The sequence below is a fragment of the Scylla paramamosain genome, chromosome 10 (genome assembly GCF_035594125.1).
Source record: "Scylla paramamosain isolate STU-SP2022 chromosome 10, ASM3559412v1, whole genome shotgun sequence".
NCBI lineage: Eukaryota > Metazoa > Arthropoda > Malacostraca > Decapoda > Portunidae > Scylla > Scylla paramamosain.
This window is the reverse complement of record NC_087160.1, coordinates 17226932-17246931: the sequence shown is the minus strand read 5'-3', so window position 1 is coordinate 17246931 and position 20000 is coordinate 17226932. Positions and strand designations below refer to the sequence as shown.

The 20000-nt window shown below is 41.9% G+C and overlaps 1 protein-coding gene across 1 annotated transcript in view; it reads left to right on the top strand.

The window, feature by feature from the left end:
* Window positions 1–12006, top strand: part of LOC135104529 (uncharacterized) — a 101778-nt gene extending 89772 nt beyond the window's left edge. The window contains exons 15-20 of the mRNA XM_064012102.1: window positions 1853–1994; window positions 3380–3576; window positions 4795–4924; window positions 7532–7947; window positions 9136–9270; window positions 10289–12006. Coding sequence (XP_063868172.1) covers window positions 1853–1994; window positions 3380–3576; window positions 4795–4924; window positions 7532–7947; window positions 9136–9270; window positions 10289–10642 — 1374 coding nt within the window. The 3' untranslated portion in view covers window positions 10643–12006. The remainder of the gene's footprint in view (window positions 1–1852; window positions 1995–3379; window positions 3577–4794; window positions 4925–7531; window positions 7948–9135; window positions 9271–10288) is intronic.
* Window positions 12007–20000: the final 7994 nt, after the last annotated feature.

Sequence of the window (20000 nt, the reverse complement as noted above, 5' to 3'; positions counted from 1 at the left end):
TTAGATAAGCAGGAAATTAAAGCAATAGGACGGTAGTTTGAGGGATTAGAGCGGTCACCCTTTTTAGGAACAGGTTGAATGTAGGCAAACTTCCAGCAAGAAGGAAAGGTAGATGTTGACAGACAGAGCTGAAAGAGTTTGACTAGGCAAGGTGCAAGCACGGAGGCACAGTTTCGGAGAACAATAGGAGGGACCCCATCAGGTCCATAAGCCTTCTGAGGGTTTAGGCCAGCGAGGGCATGGAAAACATCATTACGAAGAATTTTAATACGAGGCATGAAGTAGTCAGAGGGTGGAGGAGAGGGAGGAACAAGCCCAGAATCGTCCAAGGTAGAGTTTTTAGCAAAGGTTTGAGCAAAGAGTTCAGCTTTAGAAATAGATGTGATAGCAGTGGTGCCATCTGGTTGAAGTAGAGGAGGGAAAGAAGAAGAAGCAAAGTTATTGGAGATATTTTTGGCTAGATGCCAGAAATCACGAGGGGAGTTAGATCTTGAAAGGTTTTGACATTTTCTGTTAATGAAGGAGTTTTTGGCTAGTTGGAGAACAGACTTGGCATGGTTCCGGGCAGAAATATAAAGTGCATGAGATTCTGGTGAAGGAAGGCTTAAGTACCTTTTGTGGGCCACCTCTCTATCATGTATAGCACGAGAACAAGCTGTGTTAAACCAAGGTTTAGAAGGTTTAGGACGAGAAAAGAGTGAGGAATGTACGCCTCCATGCCAGACACTATCACCTCTGTTATGCGCTCAGCACACAAAGACGGGTCTCTGACACGGAAGCAGTAGTCATACCAAGGAAAATCAGAAAAATACCGCCTCAGGTCCCCCCAACTAGCAGAGGCAAAACGCCAGAGGCACCTTCGCTTTGGGGGATCCTGAGGAGGGATTGGAGTGATAGGACAAGATAAAGATATGAGATTGTGATCGGAGGAGCCCAACGGAGAAGAAAGGGTGACAGCATAAGCAGAAGGATTAGAGGTCAGGAAAAGGTCAAGAATGTTGGGCGTATCTCCAAGACGGTCAGGAATACGAGTAGGGTGTTGCACCAATTGCTCTAGGTCATGGAGGATAGCAAAGTTGTAGGCTAGTTCACCAGGATGGTCAGTGAAGGGAGAGGAAAGCCAAAGCTGGTGGTGAACATTAAAGTCTCCAAGAATGGAGATCTCTGCAAAAGGGAAGAGGGTCAGAATGTGCTCCACTTTGGAAGTTAAGTAGTCAAAGAATTTCTTATAGTCAGAGGAGTTAGGAGAGAGGTATACAGCACAGATAAATTTAGTATGAGAATGACTCTGTAGTCGTAGCCAGATGGAAAGATTGCATTGTCTTCTGGAAACAGTCCTGGTAAGAGAGCAGAGCGTCTCAAAATCTAAACCCTGATAAAAAAGAGAAAAAGAAGAGCATGAGAAACAGAAGTAATGGAAAGAAGAATTAAAGGAGGACGAAAGACACGATGAAAAGATTGCACTGTCCTTGTCCTTTGAAAACCGAGAGAAGAGAGAGAGCGGAGCAAAATGTTTCAAGATTCAAACCTTAAATCTTTGTCATATAATTTTTCCTACTTTCTACATGATTCCTTGACCTTCTCTGACCTTTCTAGCGCCTCATTATTCATATTTCAGCGCAATGTGACGTTTGGGCACAACAGGAACGAATTGTTTAAATGCCTTTGTGATGCAGATTCCTAATTTGTATATTTTCATCTCTCTCTCTCTCTCTCTCTCTCTCTCTCTCTCTCTCTCTCTCTCTCTCTCTCTCTCTCTCTCTCTCTCTCTCTCTCTCTCTCTCTCTCTCTCTCTCTCTCTCTCTCTCTCTCTCTCTCTCTCTCTCTCTCTCTCTCTCTTTTCTTTCATCAGGGTCGCTTCACTTCTCTCAGCAGTCACAGTGCCATCACCTACACGCCGATGACCTCCTTGGACTATGGAACCCTCCTGTGCTGGGCCACCAACCCCATTGGCACCCAGAAAGTCCCGTGCGTCTTCCACATAGTGCCAGCCGGTGAGTGCCTGGTGGTGGTGGTGGTGGTGGTGGTGGTGAGTATGATTACGGTTATGACTATGAGGGTGATAATTATAGATAATGAGGGTGATAATGATGAAAAAGGGAGAGTGATAATGATGAGGAGGAAGCTGCTGCAAGTGAACTGTGATGAGGGTGATTGATGGTGGTGGTCATGACGGTGAGTGGTGATGCTGGTGGTGGTGATGGTGATGGTTATGGTGATGACTTTGATAATGATGTTGGTGATGGTGATGATTTTGCAGTTGGTGGTGGTGTTAGTGGTATAGTGGTGAATGATAATGGTGATGATGATGATGATGATGATGATGATGATGATGATGATGATGATGATGATGATGATGATGATGGTATTGGTTGTATTGGTGGTATTGGTGGTGATAGTAATTCATGTTGATCAGATATGGGAAGGAAGTAATTCCTTATTCTGTCGTTAGCAAAACGATGAATAAAGAGAGAAAAATACGTGAAGTGATAAAAGAACTAACTCGCGAAAAAGAGAGAGAGAGAGAGAGAGAGAGAGAGAGAGAGAGAGAGAGAGAGAGAGAGAGAGAGAGAGAGAGAGAGAGAGAGAGATAGAACAGTAAAAAAAATAATTGTCTGTACTGAAGAGTTCAGTCAACTAAAAAAAAAAAAAACACACACAGGAAAAAAAAGAAGCGTGCACAGAGGAATAGATGAAAGGAGAAAAGAATGAGAGTAAAGAATGATGATGGAAAATAGAAAAAATGTTGGTTATTTATGGAACGTACAAGGCTGAGATGAATAATCTGAATAATGAAAAATGTGTTCCACTGACGCGATAATAAGCACAACTAAACGAAAGAAAGATGAAAAAATATGTCGAGTGTAATAATGACCTCACCCGGATTAAAGAAATATGATGTAACCTTAATGAACTGGAAAAATGTATATGTTATCATTGCTGTTACTATATATTTTTTTGTATATTTTTGTTGTTGTTGTTGTTGTTGTTACGCATACATATGAATACATACATACTAACATACATATGTAGTACATGAATGCATACTACTACTACTACTACTACTACTTAGTACTACTACTACTACTACTACTACTACCACCAGTGCTGCTTTGCTACTACTACTACTATTACTACTACTACTACTATTACTACTACTGCTACTACTACTACTACTACTACTACTACTATTACTACTACTACTACTGCTACTACTACTACTACTACTACTACTACTACTACTACTACTACTACTACTACTACTACTACTACTAATAATAATAATAATAATAATAATAATAATAATAGTACCATCACCACTACTACTATCACCACCACCACTACTAATAACCACTACCTTTCCCTCCCCCCCAAACAGGCAAGCCGGAGCCCCCTACTAACTGTACGGTGGTGGGGGGCGGGGCGAGTGAGGTGAGAGTGAGGTGCGAGGCGGGGGGCAGCGGGGGACTCTCTCAGCACTTCCTCCTGACTGCCACTCCGACCCACCTCTCCCACCCCCTCCTCCCCACCCCTCTCCCCGTCAACGTGACAGCCATGGAGGAACCCGAGTTTCAGGTGTGTTGCAGGTGTGGTTGTATTAGCAGCAGCAGCAGCAGCAGTAGTAGTAGTAGTAGTAGTATAGTACTAGTAGTAGTAGTAGTAGTAGTAGTAGTAGTAGTAGTAGTAGTAGTAGTAGTAGATGTTGTTGTAGTAGTAGTAGATGTTGTTGTTGTTGTTGTTGTTGTTGTTGTTGTTGTTGTTGTTGTTGTTGTTTGTTTTGTTTGTTCTTAATTTTTCTTCTTTTTCTGATGTTTTTTTTGTGGTGCTTTCTTCTTCTTCTTCTTCTTCTTCTTCTTCTTCTTCTTCTTCTTCTTCTTCTTCTTCTTCTTCTTCTTCTTTTTCTTCTTGTTCTTCTTGTTCTTGTTCTTGTTCTTCTTGTTCTTGTTCTTCTTGTTCTTCTTCTTGTTCTTGTTCTTGTTCTTCTTTCTTCCTCGTCTCCTTCCTTAGTGCATAATTTCTTGCACCATCTATTCCTGTCATCATGTTTCTTTCCCCCACCTCCTCCTCCTCCTCCTCCTCCTCCTCCTCCTCCTCCTTCTCCTCCTCCTCCTCCTCCTCCTCCTCCTCCTCCTCCTCCTCCTCCTCCTTCTCCTTCTCCTCCTTCTTCTCTTTCTGCCTTGCTCTTCACCTAGTTTATTTTACGATATCTCTATATATAGCCATTCATTATTTTTCATTTTGCTCTATTAATCTTTTGCTTGTGCTGTCACACTCGTCTTTGTTGTCCATTACTTTTCCTTCTCTCTTCTCTTCTTTACAGTTGTTCTCTTTCGCAACCTCTCCAAGTCTCCCTCTTTTCTCTTCCCTTTCTATTTTCTTCTCCTTTCTATTCATCTATCTTCTGTTTCTCATATCCCCGTCTCCCCTCCCTCCATTCATCTCCATTCTCGTCTTTTGCCTCTCCCTTCCCCTCCTCCCCCTCCTCCCATTCCTCTTTCTCCCTCCTTTTCCTTCCTCCAATCTTCTCTCTTCTCTCTCCTTTTTCTCTCTTTTACCTGCAGTCGTTTCATATCGCATTTTCTCCTATCTATCTATCTATCTTACTTCCTCCTCTCTCTCTCTCTCTCTCTCTCTCTCTCTCTCTCTCTCTCTCTCTCTCTCTCTCTCTCTCTCTCTCTCTCTCTCTCTCTCTCTCTCTCTCAACCCCCTAACCGAGCTATTTTTAACATCCCCCGTCTTTCTCCCTCTCTCCCTCCACCCACACTGCCGCGCCTCCTCCGTGGGCCGCGTCAGGTGGAGGGGCTGGCGGTTGGGGGCAGGTACCAGCTGAGAGTGCGGGCGGTGAACGATAAGGGCGTGAGTGAGGCAGCTGTTCTCACCGTCAGTAGTCGCAGCACGAACGGCACTGTCTACCAGCTGTATGGTAAGTGACAGTGGCCAGGCGCCGCTCTCTTGGTGCAGTTGGTGTATCGAGCATGAGGGAACGCAAAGGAAGGACAAGTGCTAGTAAATGTAGAGATGAAAGAGGAAGAATATACCGATGAAAACAAGCATCACAAATAAATACAAATGAAGGACGAGTAAAGGTATTTCTAGAAGAGCAGAAGAATAAGGAGAAAGAGAAGTGGAGGATGCTTTATTTTATTTATTTATTCATTCATTTACTTTTTTTTGTGGGGGGAGAAAATGGAATGGATGAAATTTGTAGGAAAAAATGAAGGAAGTAAGAACAGAAAGGGATGTTTCATAGAGGAGAAAGAAAGGTAGTGATGAAATATTAATGAAATAACGATAGTTTGAGGAGATATGGTTGTTGCAATAATAGGAGAAAGACGACGACAGGGAAGAAGGAATATATCTTAAAAGAGAAAAGAAAAGACGAAAGAAATTTAAACAATAAGGTATAACTATAGAAAAATGAGATACAGAGCAAACAGGAGTATAATAACAAACGAAATATTTCTTACAGGATAAAAACAAAATAATGAAGAAATTTAAAAAAAGAGGAAGAGAAAGAGGGGGAAAAGATAATTGTAGAAAAGAAAGGAAAGTTTAATAATTCTTTAGAAAGAAAGGAAAAGGAAAGAAGACTTTTAGGAAGGAGGAGAAATTATTGGAGTAAGACATAAAATAGGACGAAAGAAAAAGGAATAAGGAAGGGAAGGAGAGGAAGAAAGAGGAAGAAAGTGAGAGGAGAAACCACGAAAAATGCTGTGGAGAAAAGAGTGAAGGGAAGGAGAGTGAGGTGAGAGAGAGAGAGAGAGAGAGAGGAGAGAGAGAGAGAGAGAGAGAGAGAGAGAGAGAGAGAGAGAGAGAGAGAGAGAGAGAGAGAGAGCAGAGGGGACGGGAAGGGAAGGAAGAAGTTTGAGGGAGATAAGAGATAAGGAGACAAGAAAAAGTAATGTGAGAGAGGAAGGGAGAGAGGGAGGAAGCGAGTCTGAGGAAGAGGGGGAGGAGAGAGAGAGAGAGAGAGAGAGAGAGAGAGAGAGAGAGAGAGAGAGAGAGAGAGAGAGAGAGAGAGAGAGAGAGAGAGAGAGAGTGTATTAAGGGAGATAAAGAGATGAAGGGATGAAAGTGAAAAATAATATAGGGTAGGACAGGGAATAAGAGGAAATGAGTGAAGGAAAATGATGAAAGTAAAGACGGAACATACAACATTCTACAAAACATTTACTAAAAAAAAAAGAAACATTAGTTAAAGAAAACAAAATATACCAGAAATGAAATGAGATTAAAATTAATAAATTGTAAAGTAAATATTGCGTTGTTAATGAAGTTGTTTTTAACTCATTTACTTTTCATTTTATTTTGTCTTATTTTAGTTGCTTGTTTAGTTCCCATGTTGTGAAATCATTGATTTCATTAACCTCTCTTTTTTTTGCATTTATTCATTTTTTTTTTTATTTGGACGTCAATTGTTTCTGTGTTGACAACTTCATTTGCAGGTAAGATGAAGGTTATTGTTGCTGTTGTTGTTGTTGTTGTTGTTGTTGTTGTTGTTGTTGTTGTTGTTATTATTATTATTATTATTATTATTATTATTATTATTATTATTATTATTATTATTATTATTATTATTATTATTATTATTATTATTATTTCTATTATTACACACACACACACACACACACACACACACACACACACAGTTCTGCTTAAAAACCTTCCCCTCCTCACGACGAGATTACTGTTGTGTGCCTTTACCGTATCAACCTTCCCTCGCTTCCCCTTTCCTCTCTCTGTCCCTTCCCTTAATATCTCCTCCCCTCCCTTAAAATCTTCACTTCCCCTTCCCTCTCAGACCATCACCTCATCCTCTCTAATTCCTTTCCTTTCCATTCCTTCTCTTCCTTCCTCTCTTCTTCTGCGTTCTCTTCTCTTCTCTTCATTCCCATTCTTAGTTCGTCTTTCTTCTGTCTTGCGTGTTTAGTTGGTAATCCTCTATCTCCCCGTTATTATCTTTTTTTCTGTTTGTACACCTTCTGTTTAGTCCCCCCTAGTTTTCCCTGTCGTCTTTTACTTTTAAATAGTAACACATTACCTCCACTTCTTCTTCCACTTCCTCTTTCCTTTTGTCTTTCATTTTAAGATAGTCACCTGTCACCTCCCTTCTTTCTCCTTTGTTTTTTTCTTTGCCTCCCCACCTCTACATCTTCTTTTCATTTACTCTCGTTCTTTCGCCATAACTTCTTCCCATTCCTTCATCATAACCCATCACACTTCTTCTTTCTCTTTCTCTTCGTCTCCTCATCTCTACGTCTTTCATTCAGTTCCTCCCATTCTTAAACCACAGCCCATCACCTCCCCTTCTTTTTTCATCTCCCTCTTTATATCCCCATTTCAACATCGATTCAATTCCTCCCATTTGCTGCCCACAACCTATCACCTCTCCTCCATTTCCTCCTTCGTTTTACTTTTTTGCTCTTTCAGTTTTCCTAATATTCCTCATCCACTCTTCCTTCTTTTCCTCCTCCTCTTTAAGCCAACAGTCAACCACACTCTCCATTCCTCCTCCTGCTTTCCTCCCCAGACGGTCCCTCGGAGGCAGAAGTGCGGGACGGGGGCAAAAGTCCACACGGGGCGGAGAGCGAGGGCGGCGAGACACCAGACGACCCTCTATTCGGAGCTCTGGAAGTCCCTTCAGTCCTCGCCGCCGCCCTGGGAGCAGGATGCGGCCTCCTCCTCCTGGGAAGCCTCCTTATCATCCTACTCATCGTCCGCGGCAGGAAGAGGAGGAGAAGGGAGGAGCCGGCGCAAACGACTCCTTCCCCATCCTCCTCGTCCTCATCGTCGTCCCTCGTGCCCGGCCGTTGCCTCTCTCTGGGCGCGAGGGGTGAGGCCAAGGGAAAGACGGCAGCCAATAGGACGCTTCCGAGCAGGAGTGAGAGCACGGCGGCCATGTTGAGTCCTGGACACCTAGATATGTGCCTGGAGCGGGACATGCAGGTTAGACAAGGAGGGTTATAAAAAATTTCAAAGGGTTACAAAGAATTACATATTCTACTCAGACTTCAACAAATCTGGCCTTGGACTATTAAGGAACTTATTCTATATGATGAAGGAATAGGACTGTACAGCAAAAGGCTCCTCCCCACCCACTCATCCACCACCATTCGCTCTAGCAACAGCAACAGATCTTTTGGACCCTCTATGTCTGTTTACGAGCTTATTCTATGTGGTAAAGGGATAAGGTCATAAAGTAAAAGGCTCTTCATCACCTACCCAAGTTACCCATCCATCCAACACTCCCAACAACAGCAACAGACCTCGACCTCTCATGGTTATTTGGGAACTTATCCTATTTATTAAAGGGATAGGATAGCATGGCAGAAGACTCTCCCAGCCACCCACCCATCCAACTTCCAGCTTCCGTTACCGTAAAAAAGAATAAAAAAAAAAAATGTCATGCATGAATGGAAAAAAAAAAAAAAAAATTTATAAGGAATTTTTACGCGGAAGAATTTTATTAAGCATGTGGAGAACTTTATTCTTTGGGCGATATGGGAAATCAGTCAGTTAATCAATATGTTTAAAAGTAAAAATCAAATGAGGCAGAAAATGTTCAATTAAAATGTAATGAACTGTGAAAGAACGTAATAGTATAAGCTGTTTTGTGAGGGTACGGTGTGAGGAGGAGGAGGAGGAGAAGGAGGAGTAGAAGGAGGAGGAGATGGAAGAGGAGGGTAAGGAGGAACGAGTGCAGCTGGAGGAGTAGGAGGAGAGAATAGAAGAGGCTTATGTCATAATTGCCTGAAGGAGAGAGGAGGGTGTGAGAGAAAGTAATAAATTTGAACAGGATAAAAGAGAGTGAGAGGGAGAGGGAGAGAGAGAGAGAGGGAGAGAGAGAGGGAGAGGGAGGAGAGGAACACTGCGGGGAAATGTTGCAGAGAGAGAGAGAGAGAGAGAGAGAGAGAGAGAGAGAGAGAGAGAGAGAGAGAGAGAGAGAGATGGATGAAGAGGATGAAAGGGCGGCGAAAACTAATTAATCAACAATCCCCTCTAACCTCCTCCTCCTCCTTCTCCTCCTCCACTCCTACTACTACTACTACTACTACTACTACTACTACTACTACTACTACTACTACTACTACTACTACTACTACTACTCCTTCTCCTCCTCCTCTTCCCGTGAAGGTTGACCCGGAGAGTGACCTGGAGCCTGACGTGATTCCCCTGAGGGAGTCCACGGGGGGCGGCGTTGGGGGCCCAGCCACTATCCTGCCCCCCGAGGGATACACCTGCCTGCCCCCCGCCTTCCACGCCCCTCAGGTAACCACGGCCACCTTCACCTGTGTTGTTATTGTGTTGCCCTAATGACTGGCGTGTTGCGGTTTTGTTGTGTAGTTTGTTTGTTAGCCTCTATTCAGTTAGTCAGTTGATGAGTGAATCAGTTTCTATATTTAGTTAGTTAGTAAGGCAGTTAGTCAGTCCATTCAGTCAGTAAATCAGTCAGTACTTCGGTCTATTCGGGTAGCTAATTAGTGAGTCATTTATTCTTTTCAGTCAGTCAGTCAGTTATTTAGTTAGTCAATCTCTACTCAGTCGGGTAATCATTCGGTCAAACAGTCAGCCAGGAAGTCAGTTGCTCAATTCAGTCGGTTAATTAGTCAGTCAATCAGTAAATCTTTATAGAGTCAGGGAATCAGTCAACTCTATTTACTCGTTCGGTCAGTCAATTACTCTTCAGTCACTCACTTAACGATTCAATCATCCCGTTAACTTGTGTGTCAACAAAGCAATTGCAGTATTTCATGAGACTGACGAACTCTATCATGTCTTTCATCAAACTCAAAGGTAACGAGGCAGATTGAAAATTTCCCACATAGATTATGATTATCATTCTCTTTGTGTGTTGATAAATTATAATTCCTCCCATGTTTGGCATTAAGGAAAATATGTATACCTTAACCTTCCATTTATAAGGTTTTTCCCTCCTAAAATTCCCCTTATGATAAACTAATCTGTGTTTATTATGCTGTACTTAGTTTGGTTAGGTTGGGTTAGCTCAGGTTTGGTTTGGCTGTGTTGAGTTATGTAATGTTTTGTTAGGTTCGGTTAATATGTTTGGTTTGGTGAGGTTAGATTAGGTTTCTTATGTTTGGTTAGCATAAGTTATGTGAAGATAGGTCAAGTCAGGTAAGGTAGGTTGGGTTAGTCGAGGATAAGTTAGAATGAGTTACATTACGACAGGAGAATTTACTATATGAAAGAATAATTTTGTCTGAAATCTTAATAAATAGAATGTTCATAAAAGCGCAGAAAAAATAAATAAATCTCTCCCTACCAGACCCTAGCTGACCTAACCTACCCCGGCGTGGATCCGCTCACTGCCCGCGCACGCCCCGGGACCTCCACAGGGAACGTACTACCCCTGCGGAACACCTCATGCACACCTCTGGCTACCTCCACGACCTTCCGGCGGGCTCCATATCCTCCATACCGCCCCCCAGGAGAACCCCTGCGCTCCCTCCGACCCTCTACCAGGACTTTGACACCCTTGAGCCCAGCCTGCCGCCGCCCGATGACTTCTTGGACACTGACAGAAGGACGACGCCTCCGAGCAGACAAGAGAGCAGAGATGATGCCGATACCCCGAGTACGCCGCTCCTCCGTCGGGGCGAAAGCTGTGTCTGATGCCTGACGGAGATACGAATGTAATGTGTCTGTGTTTCTGTGTCTGTGTGTGTGTGTGTGTGTGTGTGTGTGTGTGTGTGTGTGTGTGTGTGTGTTTGTGTTTGTGTTCGTGTGTGTGTGAGGAGAGACGAAATCGCTCCGGAATGTGGGCATTATATTAAGTTTTCGTGTGTGTGTGTGTGTGTGTGTGTGTGTGTGTGTGTGTGTGTGTGTGTGTGTGTGTATGTGTGTGTGTGTGTGTGTGTGTGTGTGTGTGTGTGTGTGTGTGTGTGTGTGTGTGTGTGTGTGCGCGCGCGCGCGCGCGCGCGTGTGCGTGTGTGTCGGTGAGAGAAAACACACAAACTGCATTAAGAAAAGTGATTAATGGCGGCGGCTTGCAGTGCTCAAAGATTGAAAGGAGAGAGAGAGAGAGAGAGAGAGAGAGAGAGAGAGAGAGAGAGAGAGAGAGAGAGTGTGTGTGTGTGTGTGTGTTATTGGATGAATAAATTAATCAATTGTATTAAATGAATGAATCAATCACGTTTTTTATCATAACAAAAAATAATCACAAAAAAATAACCATTGCGACGACGATAAAGACGAGGAGAAGAGCGACGAGGACGAGACGAAAAAAGAGGGAGAAGAAGAGAAGGAGGAAGACAAACAGTAACAATGTCACTTCTTTTTACACGTTTCAGGAATCCACTTTTTTGCCCTGTATAAATCATTTGGTAGGTCAATAAAACATACCTTTGCGTACCTTTACCTGTCCACACTCCTCCTGCAGGTGACGAGGTAACCTAGACATACCTGAGGACAAGAAGAGAGAGAGACACAGAGAACTGGAGATGCAAAGGGAAAAGCGGAGAGACACTGAGAATCAGAGGCAGGGAGAGGAAGTGATGGAGAGGTGATGCAAACAGACAGATACGTAACATCAACGTTCAAACTTGTTCATCTCATCAATGGTTTCAAGCCACAACTTCATTCCCGTCTTCCTAATTGGCTGGTGACTCTGGCTTCCTGCTTTTAATTGGTTGCTGCTACACACTCAACTCTCTCACCCCCGTCCCTGGTCTTCCCCTCCTCCTCCTCCCTGCCCGTACTGGTGGCTGGCTGGTTGGAGGTGAATAGCTCTGCCACGTGTTGTCTTGGCACACTCAAGGTAACTGAGCTATTGTTGCGTTGTAGTGTTGGCACCGTTGGCAGTGTCGTGAGTAGAGGCACTGTGTTGAATAAACTGGGAGTTATGAGCACACACAGACACACACACACACACACACACACACACACACACACACACACACACACACACACACACACACACACACACACACACACACACACACACACACACACACACACACACACACACACACACACACACACACACACACACACATAAATACACACGTTCACTCACTCATTTGTTTGTAGAAGTTTCTGTAGTTGTTTTAAATTGCAATATACCCTCATACGTAAAAAAGTAGCGATACACACACACACAAACAGACACATGTACACTTTTAGCATACTAATTCCGTAGAGTTTTTATAAGCTTTTTCTTTTACTAACATCTCCCGAATTTACACCGGAAATGGTGCTGGAACAGACTACAAAAATAGGAAAAGGAAAGATATGTTAATTCATGTATCAATTAAAGAGAATATTTCAGCTCGAAAATCAAAAGTTAGATCAAGATATACCTGGTTATACATGAACTAACCCTGAAAATGAAACCACGACAGAATTCAAAGGTAAAAGAAAGAAATATTCGTTTTTACAGGAAATTAAGAGAATATCTGAAGCCGTAAAAGCAGAAGTTAATCTAGTACTCATTTATCCATTTTACATTACCACCTTACTTGTCACTGTCTCACTTGTCAATTATAGAACCGAGCGCAGAGTATGATTATCCAGTGAACCTTTTCCCATCACCACACGCTGCAAGGAACAATCACCCCCAAGAGTCTCTAAATAACTGCTATAATTTTCAACACGCCAAGGCTCTCCAGGGAACGGCTGCACGGTAATGGTGAGCTTAAATCTCCATGGAAAGTAAAAATTTGTACTCGTTTTCTTGCGCCTATCATAAGAAAGAATGGAGTTTTGTATGGGCAACAATTTTAATTCAGAGAGGAGTGCGAGGCAGGGAGGGAGGGAGGGAGGGAAACGGATGCTGGGAGAAAGGTTCTGGGAGTCATGGAGGGAGACAGAGAGGAAGACATTCTGGAAGACAGATTGTAGTAGGCAGGGAGATAATTCAAGGGAGGCAAGGAGGGAGACAGGTTGTGGGAGACATTTTCTGGAATGCAGGGAGGGAGACAGACACTGGGAGGCAGGAAGGAAGACACATACTGGGAGAGAGATTCTTGGAGTCAGGGAGGAAGACAGTTATGGGAGAGACAGATCTGGGGAGGTAGGAAGGAAGATGAGAAATGTAGATGAGAAGGTGACAGACAGAGAGGTAATCAGGTAAACGGACAGGCAGACAGACAGACAAGTGTAACATTGACGGGAGGACAGAAATTCACGATATTCTCTCTTCGTTCTTTCATTACACTGACGAGACAAAAAAAAAAAAATAATGTATTAATGAGTCGGGGAAATATTTAAATGAGGTTGTAATTGCATGAGAGTGAGTTTTGTTTCCTTGTCTAATGCTCTGTTTTGCATTCATTAGGTACTGACTTGTGTCATTGGGAAATTTGCTTTTAATTGATTTGTCTTAATTAAGTGACATTTGATAGCTTTCGTTTTGTGTCAATTGTTGTTGTTGTTTTTTTCGTTTCGTTTGGTAATCATTATTATTATTGTTATCTGTATTATTTTAGGAGTGGTGGTGGTGGTGGTGGTGTTGGTGGTGGTAGTAATAGTGGTAGTAGCAGTGGTAATAGTAGTAGTAGTAGGAGTAGTAGTACTGATGGTGGTGTTGGTGGTGGTGGTAGCAGTAGTATTACATTATTATTATTATTATTATTATTATTATTATTATTATTATTATTATTATTATTATTATTATTATTATTATTATCATCATCATCATCATCATCATCATCATAATCATCATCATCATCATCCTCACCTTTACTATCGCCAATATCATCACTATTAATATCATTACCTGACATTTCCTGAGTTCTGGTGGAAGTTTGGTATTACCGTGTCCTTTTACTTCCACTAATGTTAGTAATACTTGAGCCTCCCTGTCCCTCACGAAGCCTCGCAATGCTGCTCACCTTCTCCTGTCGTGTGCCAGTTAATTACCACAACTATTCAGGGAGGGAGAGAGGCGCTGTGGAGGCTGTTTGCTGTGTTGGGATTGCGTACTGTATTAGGGTGTTTACTGTGCTGTGGCTGTATGATGTGTTGGGGGCTGTTATAGTCTGCCAAGTGTAGGTCTGACGTCTCCAGAAGATTCTCTTATTCTCTTTATGTTCTGATGCTTTTATGTTATTATATTTGTTGTGTTGGGGCTGTCTGCTTCGTCTGAGGATGCTTGCTGTGTTCGTGGCTGTTTCCTGCACTTTGTGAGTTCAATATGTAATTCCTAAACTACTGCAGTATTTTGTACACACACTCTTGATCTTTGCTTCTTCTTCTCCCGGATACTCCCGTTAGAGGTCTCCGCAGTGGATTAACCTTTTCCAATGTGTTCGATCTATTATTTAATCAACAATCACCTCTTACCTCCTCCTTCTCTTCCTCCTCTTCCTCCTCCTCCTCTTCCTCCTTTTCTTCCTCCTCCTCCTCCTCTTCCTCCTCCTCCTCCTCCTCCTCTTCCTAGTCCTCCTTCTCTTACTCTTTATCGCCTGCCCTCAAACTTGGCGTAACTTACATAATCTGAAGGTGTGAAGTGTGGCTGTGCTCTCCGTCACGAACTGTCTCAGTCATTTTGCTACGTTATGACTCGCGAACATGGTAACACTGCCACTGACTGGGGCTCTTACTCGCTGACTAGTTTACTCGTACATACTCTCATCTTGTTTTGAAACGTGTGGTAAATTAACGCTGGATTTCCACCAAAACAGTTACTTAATTACAAAACACTAGATTGCACAGATGAAAAAAAAGGCTGGTATATTACAGTTAGATATATAATGGGTATGAAAGGAATTTAAGTAAATATACCGTACGTTTCAAAACAGCTCGGAAATACGTAGACAAGTCAGTGGGTGAGGATAACCAGTTAGTCCTGTTCTTGTGTCCCCAGGAGGCAAGAATACTGTGACAAAGTGATAGAGAGTATAGCAATATGTACATTCAACCACTTGAAGAGCCCTGATTTTATTAACAGTCACCTAAATAACCATAAAGTATCAGGCGTATCTTTTTGCGTCCTTGGCATAAAGTGTTATCAGCTTCGCCTGCCCTACTGCTCGCCCCTCGTCCTTCTCCGCCGCTGCTCTCCTTGGCGTGGTCAACCGCTGCCCTATGGACGCTTTTAAAATACCTACATGGTGAAAAACGAGTTTGTGGGTGTGTCTATGTGTCTGTGTGTGTCCGTGTGTGTGTGTCCGTTTGTGTCCGTTTGTATTAAAGAACTGTTATTGGTGAAATTATCCTATCTTTTTTTTTTCTATTAGTGGTACTTTTTTTTTCATCATAGTTATCATTTTTGTAATTCCACATTGTTCTTATCGTTATCATTACAATTATTCTGCTGCTACTACTGCTTCTGCTATTACTATTATTACTTTTCTGATACTGCAATAACAACAATAACTACTACTACTTCTACTACTACTACTACTACTACTACTACTACTACTACTACCACCATCACCACCAATACCATCCCTTTCTCCTAACAGTCATCCTTACCTCTTTCACTTTCATCTCCAGCCTGGCTTACCTTGTACCTCCCACCCTCCCACCCTCTCCTCTCTCCCCACGTCCCGCTCTTCACCCACAGCCTGCCCTAATCTTTCTCTTACAAGCATAAATAGCACAAGTCACAAGGGGAGTATAATGGACCCTAATAGACTTGTGGGGTGATTTAAAAAGTTATTATTTGGAAGTTCGTGGGGTGGTAATGGTGAACACTGAGAAGGGACTGGTGAATGGAGTGTGTGATGCGACGGAACAGGTTTTGAGGTGTAGATACTCTCTCTCTCTCTCTCTCTCTCTCTCTCTCACTCTCTCTCTCTCTCTCTCTCTCTCTCTCTCTCTCTTTCTCTGGTGGTCTCGTCTCCTCACCTCTCCGGGACTATTGCGACATTAGAAGCCGTTCATCGCGGCGCGGCGAGGCTGAAGGATGATCCCTTCCTCGCTCGCAGCGCTTTACGAGAGATGGTCAGCAAAGTTGGAGCAGTTCTGTGGAAAATGCCGTCTCTCTCTCTCTCTCTCTCTCTCTCTCTCTCTCTCTCTCTCTGGGGAAGCAAGCCGTGTGCTTTAAAAATTACCCGAAAAGATTTGCGAGGCTGAGGTTGGTGCGTTATTTTTCTGCGTTGGTTCGTTCATTTGTTGCAAGCCTCGTGGATGAGCTACGCGAGCAGGAAACTGAGATAACTGTTGTAAAATGTTTCCGCGTCAGTCTTCTCACACACGTTTGCTAAGTGGCATTTTGCTTTAGAGATAATGTTAAACGTTTGTGCGTCCGTCTTCTCACACTTTTGCTCACCTCAAGGGAAAAATTTGTTTTCTTAAACGTTTGTGCGTCAGTCTTGTCACACGTTTACTTACCTTAAGTGAGGGGTCCATATTCTTAAACGTTTGTTACTTACCTTCAGTGATTGTTTGGCTTTAGAAACAGTTTTTTTTTCTTTTTTTATTTATATATCAAGGAAAATGACCAAGGGCAAAGAATGGATTAAAATAAAAGGTAAAAAAAGCTGTCCATAATACCATTCCTTAAAAGTAAATAGGGGTGGAACGACAGAGAGAGAGAGAGAGAGAGAGAGAGAGAGAGAGAGAGAGAGAGAGGAGAGAGAGAGAGAGAGAGAGAGAGAGAGAGAGAGAGAGAGAGAGAGAGAGAGAGTAACTGCCTCATCTGGTAAACTATTCCAATGATTTGGCGGGTTTGCTTTCAAATGTCTTGGCACTTCTTGTAGACTCCTTCTGGTACACTCTTCTGGAAATAATTTAGGTCTTCAGTAGCGTTCCTCATTATTCTCGTTATAGTTTGAAAAAATTCTGCATCGATAATGGAATAAAAGACTCGCCAAATCATCTCTAGGACTTTTCAAAGCTGTCTACTTTTCCTCCTTCATTTCGTCTTGTTTTCTAATCATATTTATTATTTTTGGAGGGATGAAAGGAGAAGGGATTCTTTCTTCCTTTCATGTGCTTTCCATTTTCTTCGTGTACGCAAGTTGCAACAAAACTAAAAATAAATAAATAAAAAAAACATGCTTGTAGTGAAATTTATACTCCTACAAATATTCTCTTCCTCTGACATCGAGACGCAAAGACGAAACTTTCACTGGCGACCCTGCGATGCGATGTATAACAATGGATGCTCTTACACATAAACCTGGCCATTTTCACGTCAGAGAATACAAACGTCAAGGCGTCAAAGTCACAGTATTCCGGCAGTTTTATAGTGTTTGGTCTATATAATGAAGGACAGACAGGCCACCGAGATTGCACTGTTGACTCTCTCTCTCTCTCTCTCTCTCTCTCTCTCTCTCTCTCTCTCTCTCTCTCTCTCTCTCTCTCTCTCTCTCTCTCTCTCTCTCTCTGTATAAAAATCCATAAGCTCTCTAGGATTTGATGTAATTTTCTTTGTTACAGAAAGAGAGAGAGAGAGAGAGAGAGAGAGAGAGAGAGAGAGAGAGAGAGAGAGAGAGAGAGAGAGAGAGAGAGAGAGAGAGAGAGAGAGAGAGAGAGAACCCCACTTTATTCTTCTCGTTCCTTCCTTTCATCATTTTACGTTAATTTATTTCATTTCTGATATAATTCCTTTTTCTCCTCTTCCTCCCTCTCTTATATTTTCATTCCCTCTCATCCTCTCCCTCTTTTTTATCTCCCTTACTCCTGTTCCCCATTCTCCTTCCACCCTCCCTCCTCCGTTCCTCCCTTCCTTTCTTCCATAATATTTTTTTTCTCATTTCTCTTTGTGTTTCCCTATATTTTTGTCTGTGTGCCTATCTCTCTCTCTCTCTCTCTCTCTCTCTCTCTCTCTCTCTCTCTCTCTCTCTCTCTCTCTCTCTCTCTCTCTCTCTCTCTCTCTCTCTCTCTCTCCTATTTTCAGCCTCCCTCTTCAAGATTTGTTAAAGAGACAGATTAACAGATGATGAACATAAGCAAGGTGTTTGCACGGTTACAATGAAAACGAAAAGGAGGAGGAAGAGCAGGAGGAGGAGGATGAGGAGGAGAGAGAGGAGGAGGAGGAGGAGGAGGAGAGAGAGGAGGAGGAGGAAGAGGAGGAGGAGGAGGAAGAGGAGGAAAAGGAGAAGGAGGAGGAGGAAGAAAAAGAGGGAAGAAAGATCGAGGTCATTTTGAATCTCCAGACAGTTGACAAAATGTTGCCCATCCTTGACCAACTTAATTGTGATTCACTTTTATTTATTAATTGTGTTTTAATTCGTTTATTTGGTTCATTTATTTTAATTCCCCCTTTTTTTTTTTGTTAATATATTGGGTTAGATTTTGTTTGTTTGTTTGTTTGTTTTTTGTTACTGTTAATGTTTCTTTTTTCTTTTGTTTGCTCTTTTTTTATCTTCTCTTTTTATCATTTTCACTTTATACATTCAGTTTCTCTTCCTCGTCGTTATCATGATTTATTTATCCTTGTAACTTTTCTTGTTTCTTTGCTTCCTATCTCTTGTTTTTTTCTTTCGCCACTTTTTTTATTTCATGTATATAACTATGTTTCGCCTTTCTTTCATTTTTTCCTTGTTTCCTTCTTTCTATTTTACATTCTTCCTGTCATAATTGTGTTTTTTTCCGTTTTGCATCTTTTTTTTTTTTGGGGGGGTTTAGCATTCATTACCTTCATTGGTGGCCAGTTTGCTCTTCTCTCTCCCTTATGTCTTTGTACTTTGTGTCTTTTACTTATTATTTTCTTTTCTTTTCCAGAGTTTTGTGTTGGTCTCGTCGTAACAACAATTAGGAAAACTTTTTATAGCATCCTGGGTCGTTTCTTCAAATTTAGCTCCTTCCTTCAATCTAGGAACCCTGCTTTCTTCATTCCTCCCTTCATTTCTTACTTTCTTCTTCCCTCCCTTCATCCTTTCCTTCTCTCTTTTATTACTTTCTTACTTCCTCTCTTTCATCCCTCCCTCTCTCCCTCCCTCTCTTCCTTTCTTCCCTTTTATCCTTCCTTCCTTCATTCCTTCCTTCATTCATTCCTTCCCTCCTTCATTCCTTTCCTTTCCTTTATCGTTTATTTCCTTCCTTCCTGTCTTTCTTATTTCTTTCATCCTTCTCTCCCTTTCTCTTCCTTCCTTTCACATTATCGTCATCTTTGTTATTATTATTATTGTTATTATTATTATTATTATTATTATTATTTTTATTATCATTATTATTATTATTATTATTATTATTATTATTATTATTATTATTATTATTATTATTATTATTATTATCATTATTGTCATTACAGCGAAGTGTCACGTCCTGAATGTTTTGGTTAATTCGGTACACACATTTGAATACGACTTTCTCTCTCTCTCTCTCTCTCTCTCTCTCTCTCTCTCTCTCTCTCTCTCTCTCTCTCTCTCTCTCTCTCTCTCTCTCTCTCTCTTCCTTCCTTCCTTCTACCTATCCCTCCCATTTTTTTCCTTTTTTTCCCTCCCTTTTCCCTCCGCCAGCAGTAACTTGAGCAGTCCTCCCATGCGCGCCACTCTCAACAGAAAACGAGGGCCATAAAAGTACGGGGAAAAATAGAAGAATTTGTGGGATTTTGCAGACGTTCGCTGTTTGCAATGAAGACCCGGTTATTGCCGCCCCGTTGAGAGAGAGAGAGAGAGAGAGAGAGAGAGAGAGAGAGAGAGAGAGAGAGAGAGAGAGAGAGAGAGAGAAAGTCTATTCATTCTATTCGTGCAATTTTTTAAGAGTTTGTCACGTGTAATGAAAAGAAAATGGAGCACTGACATGAATACTAATCGTGACCTTCTCTTGTCTTCTTCAAAAGGAAGAGAAGGAAGAGAGAAAATAGGGAGGAGGAAGAGAGGATGATAAAGACAAGAAAGACGAGGGGAAAACTGGATAAAAATTACTAAGAAAAAAAAAAAACCAAACAGCAAACATTAAAGACAATGCAAAGTGAATGAATGATGAAGAAAATGAATAACTGGACAAGTTTTAGAAGACGAGGAACGGAAAGAAGAGGAGAAGGAGAAAGAGGAAGTGAAAGAGGAGAAGGAGAAACTAGAAAAAGGAAAAAAAAAAATAGAACAAGACAACCCAACAAAAACAATAAAAAAATAAGGATAAAC